The sequence below is a fragment of the Cryptomeria japonica genome, chromosome 1 (genome assembly GCF_030272615.1).
Source record: "Cryptomeria japonica chromosome 1, Sugi_1.0, whole genome shotgun sequence".
Classification (NCBI taxonomy): Eukaryota; Viridiplantae; Streptophyta; class Pinopsida; order Cupressales; family Cupressaceae; genus Cryptomeria; species Cryptomeria japonica.
The window spans coordinates 708,103,063-708,111,046 of record NC_081405.1 but is presented as its reverse complement, the minus strand read 5'-3'; the positions used below and the strand labels follow the sequence as shown (position 1 = coordinate 708,111,046).

Here is a 7,984-nt window from a genome sequence, read left to right as displayed (position 1 = left end):
GAAATTGAAACTATGACGGCTACTAGTGCTCTTCCCCTATTAACATAGTAGTTAATGCAGACTTGTTTTAATTTCTCTTTATCTGACCTATTATCATAGTAGTTAATGCTCCTATCTCTTCATTTGAAAGTCTTCTCAATCTGACATCAGAATCAAAACACTTAAAATTATGTCTAGCAACATTTCCTTCTTCATTGACTTCATGATAATTACATCTCTGTTGTACTTTATCACATATATCTATCTATTGTACAATCTTCCTCAAAGGAAGAAAAATCTTCACTCATAACACACAACCTTGTTGATAACATATTAATATCATGACCCTCAGCAAAATGAGTGTCATTACAGTCATCACATGGATCAACATAATCCCAAAGAATTGTGCAACCATCCTTTGCATATGGGAGATGGGAGATTAATATGGAACCCAAAATGTGAATTAAATTGATTATTTGAACTAAAAATCAGATACTACCGCGTTTTAAATTATGTTTAAGAAAGTATCAATTAAAGACAAATTCGTATTAGAAATACATGTCGAACCCAGATTGTGAACAGAAAATACAGATACAAGTCAAACTTTGAACCCGATTTACAAATGAAACCCTAAATGCAGGTCGAACCCAAATGAAAGATAAAACCCAGAATGCAGATCGAATTCAAAACACAGATACATCCAGAATACAGACTAAACAAAAAATATAAATTGAACTCAAAATTCAGAAGAAATTGATTATTTGAACTAAACATCAGATACCACCGCGTTTTAAATTATGTTTAAGAAAATATCAATTAAAGACAAATTCGTATTAGAAATACATGTCGAACCCAGATTGTGAACAGAAAATACAGATACAAGTCAAACTTTGAACCCGATTTACAAATGAAACCCTAAATGCAGGTCGAACCCAAATGAAAGATAAAACCCAGAATGCAGATCGAATCCAAAACACAGATACATCCAGAATACAGACCAAACAAAAAATATAAATTGAACTCAAAATTCAGATTCTTCTGAATCTGATATATTTCAACAATAAAAAGGCCTATGAACAGGGGTTTAAGAACAAACCCTGGTCAGACATTGTACAGGGACGAAATGAGCGACTCTTCATCCTTCTTCTCCTCTTGGCCTTCCTTCTTCTTCCTTCCATAGACATCAATACTCAAATCCTGCTTAATATTATCATCATCTTTCACCTCGTGCACAACACCCAACAGCCTCTTATCCTCCAGGCTAAAATTAAACCCTCCCTTGACAACCCCAATAGGAGCCAAATGCATAAGATTTCCCTGCGGATACTCCCTCTTCCAAGTCCTCGACGCCGCCTTGGCGCGCCGCTCAAACTTCTCAGCAAAAACCCCAATCCTGAACTCCTCAGGCAATAAATTCACGTCTTCCTTCAACACAACACCGAGAGTCGAACCCACGACGTATTTGTAGGAGGTAGCGCCGCCATTGTACATGCATTCCAGGCCGGAGGCTGGTATCGGCTCTATAATGAAATAGTCGTGAAGCTTTTCATCGATTGTGGTGAAGCAGTGAGCGAGGCCGACTACAATGTAATCAGATTCGAACCATTCAGGATTTTCGCCTATCAGGCCGGCCTTTACGATACTCGCTTTGCGGATTTTTGACCGTGATTTTGAGGAAAAAATCCCAACTGGGGAAATATTGCGGGAGGCGAAGGAATTCCGGCAAAATTTTGCGCTTGGGACACAGATTTTTACGGCAAAGGAGTTTGTGATGGAAATCTGTGCGGGAGAATTGGCTGTGTATGAATTTGTGACTCCATTTTGAGGGTTTCTGTGGGTGAGGATCGAACCTGGGCAACTGAGGCGTAGTGTTTCCATTATTTCTGGGGTGTTTGATATGTCGCAGGTTCGAATCTCTTCTGTGCTAAGGCTTAGCGATTAGGAAGACTTGGGTAGACTGTGGTCGTAAGTTGAGTAGGGTGAGTGTTTTGGATAATATCTCTTGTTGTGGGACTAGAAGATAATTTGGTGTGATATTTTTTGTTGGGCCTGCTGCTATTGGTGGATGAAATCTTCTGGTCCCACCAGATATGGTTACATGAGATATGATAGCCTTGGAGTTGGGACAACAAAATCTAAATATACTAGAGTTTTTGGTCTAGGTAGTGTTTAAATCAAAATTTTATATGGGAAATAATTGAATCAGGTTTTTTTGAATTATCGTGTTCAATTTTTTGAATCAATGTTTCGGATCACATTTCATGATCTATCATGAGGACTAAGAGAGTTAAAGGAATCCAAATCATAACACAATTTAATCGAGAAATAACATCTCTTGATATTATGGATTGTGGATTGTGGAATTTTTATTTTTTTAAATGAATGCTTTGGATAATCTATTTTGAGTGTGAGGATGGAAGTAAGAAAAGTACAAGCAAAAAAAACAAAAAAACTTCATTTTATGTATGATAAATTAAATTAGCAATTGTATTTTAGTGTGCAATGGATATGTTTTTTATTAATAAAGCAGCGTTAATTAGCAATTGTATTTTAGTATGCAATGGATATGTTGAAGCAATGGTATTATAAAATTTTAAGATAAATAATAATTTATCTTACAAAGAATACATAGCTTATTCTAGTTCAACATTCTTACAAATAATTTTTTCAAATTTTCAAATTTGAAATATTGTTAAATGTTGTTGCCACTAAAATGGTAGACATGTGTCTAGAGTGTACATGCATTAAAAATACATAGTTGATTCTAGAAGCATTCTTGCGAATAATTTATTTGAAAGTTCAAAATTGAAATAGATGTTGATGTAACTATGGTAGACATGTACGTAAAGTGTAGAAGTGTGTAGAAGGCATGCAATTTTTTTAAAAACAATGTAAAGCCAAATTCTACAATCTTTATTGACATCCTTGTAACTTATGTAAAAATGAGAGTGCAAGAATGAAGAGCGTTAACATAATATATTTTTTCACTTTCTTTTATATTGGAAAGTAATATATTAATTTGTTATCGGGCAAATATTAAATTGACATAAATTTGTTATAGATTAATGTAAAAATTAATGTTATGGTATTGGGAGAATATTAACACATGGCATGAGCAATTGTCAAGTGTGATATCTTCTTTCATGCTACCCCTATTACAATAATCAAAGTTGACATGGCTAGCATGTAGATGAACATAGTGAGGAGTAGGGGTACATTTCTTCATCTAGCAAGAAAGCTATAGATACCCCAAATTTACAACTAATTTCCTCCATACTATTTTTAAAAATTAATTAAATTAGTCATTATTTAATTAACTACCTCCACCATTCATCATTAAATAGTTCTTCCTCAAGGTTGATTAACTAATTAAATCAGTTAGTAGGTTTGTCTCCAAATTCTCCAACTAAATCAACTAGTTAATACCAATTCGATTAATTGATTTAGGCTAATCAATCTCCATTACTATATTTTATAAAATTTAATGCCACATAATCTTTGATCCTTAACATTTTAATCCTAGCCACTCAATCCATCTACATAAATTAAAATCTTGACCATTCTCCCCTAGCCATGTTTTCTCAATCTCCTCTGTACTCGTAGATGTGTGAGCATGCTCACTCATCCCACTCATTGCTCACAAATGTGAGCATGCCATCTTGGGAACATATTTGACTTCCACGTCAACCTACTTCATGCTCCCACATGTGTGAACATGCTAGTTCATCTCTCTTTGTTAACGAATGTGTGAGCATGCTAACTTGGAGGCATGTTGATCCTCCACATCATCCCTTGACCTTGTCTCATATCCACCTCAAATCCTCACAAATGTGTGATCATATCTAACACATACCATCTTGCTCACACATATGTGAGCATGTTTAGCCTTTCCACATCACATGTCACTTGTCATCTTCTCATTTAATCTCATACCTTGATCAAATCATATCCTTTGATCTTGGAACTTCTTGCTAGTCATCTTTTACATTGATCTAAATCTTAATTATATATTTAACATTGTGTATTAGTCCTCCATTTTCTTCTTGGTAAATATATCTAATGAGAGATCTTATCTCCCATTTTATAACACACTTTTGTGCTAACCTTAAATTATCATATTTATGAGATAATCATCCAATCATAACACTTATGTTGTCAAACTAGTTATGTGATTATAAGGAGCATCCACATTCATCTATTGGAGTTTATCGAAAAACCAATCATGAATGTATAAATGTTGTTTTTGCTTATTCTTATCTTGCATTATTGTTGGTTTTCTCTAACAAAAGCTTGACCATCTATTCAAGCTTTTGGGTTGTTCTGAGTTACTAATATATTGCATTGAGCTCATTTTGAAGGTGCACACAAACCAACCCTAAGATGTGCCTAAAGACAATGGAAACCAAAAAAAAGGTGAAATAAACTTTAGAAAAAAGTAGTGAATTAACCATACACACCTAAAATTTACTATTGTCAAATACTTGACTATTTCCTATATAATTGACTAAAAAACCCCTAATTATTCAATTAGTTATCCAATACACGTCCTCTTATAAAATAAATTTTTTATTAATTAATTAATAAAATCACTATTCATCACTATTCACTTGCGCCTATTTCTAGTCAAACCCATTTAATGATTTCCCTCATGTAGCCCACCTTAGGTAAATAAATCCAATTATTCATTTACCCAAGTCCCTCATCCTGATCCCAAAAATAAAATAAACATTTTATTTATTTAATTGTCTATTTTATACACTTTTCATTTGGTGGGTTAAAATAGATTGGCCCCTTAATAACCCACTTGCACACTCTAACCTCGATCAAACCCCCTCAAATCCTGCCAATCCTCCAATGTGTACAAAGGTATGGTCCTTTGTATTAGAGCCCAGGTTTCAACACTGGGTACTCTGGGTTTGTAGTGAGCCTTTCAGTTTGACCTTTTTGCTTAGGTCTTAATGTTGTGTTTCCCTTGTTTGATCCTTGTTGTAGATCTGAACTGTTTTCTCTTTACAATGCTAGGTCATGGCTAGGAAAGCAGACGGATATGTGGCAAGTAGAGTTGGCTACAGGTGTCTGTGTTTTTGTAGATGCCTTTATTCCCAGTTGTGAGTTGGACCTAAGAACCATAGCTACCTCAGTTGACCTTCGAGTCATTCCTTTGGGTTCTTATGGAGTTGTGTTTGGGGATGGATTGGCTATCATCTCATAGTGTTCGTGTAGACTGTCGCAAGAAGACAGTGGAGTGTTTAGATGACCTTGGCAGAGAAGTGGAGATTGTTGGAGTTCAGAGACCGATATCCCTACGTATGATCTCCACTATGCAACTTAAGCGGTGCATGCGTAGAGGGTGTCAGCTTTTTACAGTTACTCTTGAGGATGTGGATGAGTTAGAGAGTCGAGAAATCACTCTTGATGGTCACCCTATTCTTCAAGAGTATGTTGATGTGTTTCCGTTGGATATTCCTAGTATGCCTCTGAAGCGAGACATAGACTCGCATTGATTTGGTTCCTGGTGCAAAACCTATTTCGAGAGCTCCATATCGGATGACTACTCAGGAGTTGAGTGAATTGAAATTGCAGATAGAGGAATTGTTGGCCAAGTGATTCATTCATCCTAGTGTTTCCCCTTGGGGTGCGCCTGTTATCTTCGTTAAGAAGAAAGATGGTTCTCTTCGGTTATGCATTGATTACCGATAGCTGAATAAGGTAACCATCCAGAATCGATATCCATTGCCTCGTATAGATGATCTTTTTGATCAGGTTAAGGGAGCCAAGGTGTTCTCTAAGATTGACCTGAAATCTGGATACCATCAATTGCTCATTCAAGATGCAAACATTCACAAGACAACGTTTCGTACTCATTATGGTCACTACGAGTTCACAGTGGTGCCATTTGGGTTGACGAACGCACCTTCAGTTTTCATGAGCCTCATGAATGGGTTTTTTTCGCACCTACCTTGATCATTTTGTCCTTGTGTTCTTGGATGACATATTGATTTATTCTATAACTATGGAAGAGCATGAGGGTCACTTACGTCGGGTATTGCAGTGCTTGAGGGAGAATCAACTTTATGCCAATTTGGCAAAGTGTGACTTCTTCCAGTTGTAGGTGAACTATCTTGGTCATGTGGTTTTGGGAGAAGGTATATCTGTGGATCTTTCAAAAATCCAATCCATTGTTGATTGGCCAGCGCCGACCAACGTTTCAGAAGTTAGGATTTTTATGGGTTTGGCCGGATATTACCATCACTTTGTTTAGGGCTTTTCTCGGATAGGACACCCGATTACTTCTCTTCAGAGGAAAGGGAAGAAGTTTGTTTGGTTAGAGCAGTGTGAGGCATCTTTTCGGACCTTGAAGGAACTCCTTGTCACTGCTACGATTTTGGCAGTTCTTGATCCATCTAAAGATTTTATGGTATGCACAGATGCCTCTTTGGAAGGTATAGGTGCAGTGCTTATGCAGGATGGATGTGTGGTTGCTCATGAGTCTCGCAAACTCAAGAACCACAAGTTGAACTAGCCAGCTCAAGATTTAGAGTTGGCAGTTGTAGTTCATGTTTTGGTTAGATGGCGACATTTCCTGTTAGGGCGTCGGTTTGAGCTGCATAGTGATCACCGTAGTCTGCAGTATATATTCACGCAGCCAAACTTGAATGCTCGACAGCAGAGATGGATGGAATTCCTTTGTGAGTATGATTTTGAGGTTTGTTATATTCAGGGGAAAGAGAATGTGGTGGTAGATGCTTTGAGTCGTAGGCGGCATGAGAATTCAGCATTGTCCCTTGGAGTAGACTTGAGAGGGAGAATTCTTGAAGTTCTTTCTCAGGATACCTGGTATTAGGATGTTAGATCCGTGATAGAGTCCGGAAGGCCTTTAGAGGGTAGATTTTCTGGATATAACCTTGAGGCAAATGGACTTCTTCATCACCTTGGATGGATCTATGTACCTCCTTTGGAGGGTCTTTGCGTTTTGATCATGACTGAGGCCCATCGTGCACCTTACTCGACACATCCAGGTGTCAAGAAGATGCACACAGATCTTAGATAGATTTATCATTGGGCTAGTATGAAACACGACATTTCTGATTTTGTGTCGAAGTGTTTAGAGCGTCAACGAGTGAAGGCAGAGCATCAACACTCGACAAGGCTTTTATAGCCTAATTTGGTACCGGATTGGAAATGGGATATCATTTCCATGGATTTCATTATTGGGTTGCCTGTCTCTTCGCATCGTCACGATGCTATCATGGTCATAGTTGATAGATTGACAAGGTTGCTCACTTTGTTCCTATTCGAGCTTCCTATACGACAACAGTGGTGGCACGAGTCTTCTTGGAAGATGTAGTGATATTTCATGGGATTGCGAGGCAGATCATCTCTGATAGAGATCCTGTCTTTACCTCAACATTGTAGACCTCACTTCAGCATGCTTTGGGGACTCAGTTGAACTTTAGTTCAACTTATCACCCAAAGACATATGGTCAGACCGAGTGAGTGAATCAGGTTTTGGAGGACATGGTTCGCATGTATGTTATGGACCAACAGTCACATTGGGAGGATTATATCTATCTAGTGGAGTTTGCTTATAACAATGGATATAATATCTCCATAGGTATGTCCCCCTTTCAGGCATTGTATGGTCGTCCTTGTCGCACTCCTTTGAGCTAGGATCGGCTAGAGGACAGGGTGCTTGTAGGACCAGATATTCTTCGAGAGATGGAGCACCAGGTTGAGCAGATTCGTGAGCATTTGGTAGCTACACAGGATAGGCAGAAGAAGTATGCAGATGCTCATAGGGTAGATCGTCAGTTTTCTATTGGCAACTGGGTGTTCTTGAGAGTGCATCCGCGTAAGAGTCCGATCCATTATGGAAAGGGTTCTAAGTTGGCACCTCGGTTTGTTGGCCCTTTTGAGATCCTTGAGAGGATAGGACTTGTTGCCTACCGTCTTGCCTTGCCACCAAGTCTATCCCGCATCCACGATGTCTTTCATGTTTCAGTTC

At 37.9% G+C, this 7,984-nt stretch overlaps 1 protein-coding gene across 1 annotated transcript; it reads right to left on the bottom strand.

Moving 5' to 3' along the window:
* Window positions 1-994: 994 nt before the first annotated feature.
* On the bottom strand, window positions 995-1,979 carry LOC131062497 (uncharacterized). Its single transcript, XM_057996160.2, has one exon. The coding sequence runs from the start codon at window positions 1,855-1,857 to the stop codon at window positions 1,081-1,083; it is 777 nt and encodes a 258-aa protein (XP_057852143.1). The 5' UTR covers window positions 1,858-1,979; the 3' UTR covers window positions 995-1,080.
* Window positions 1,980-7,984: the final 6,005 nt, after the last annotated feature.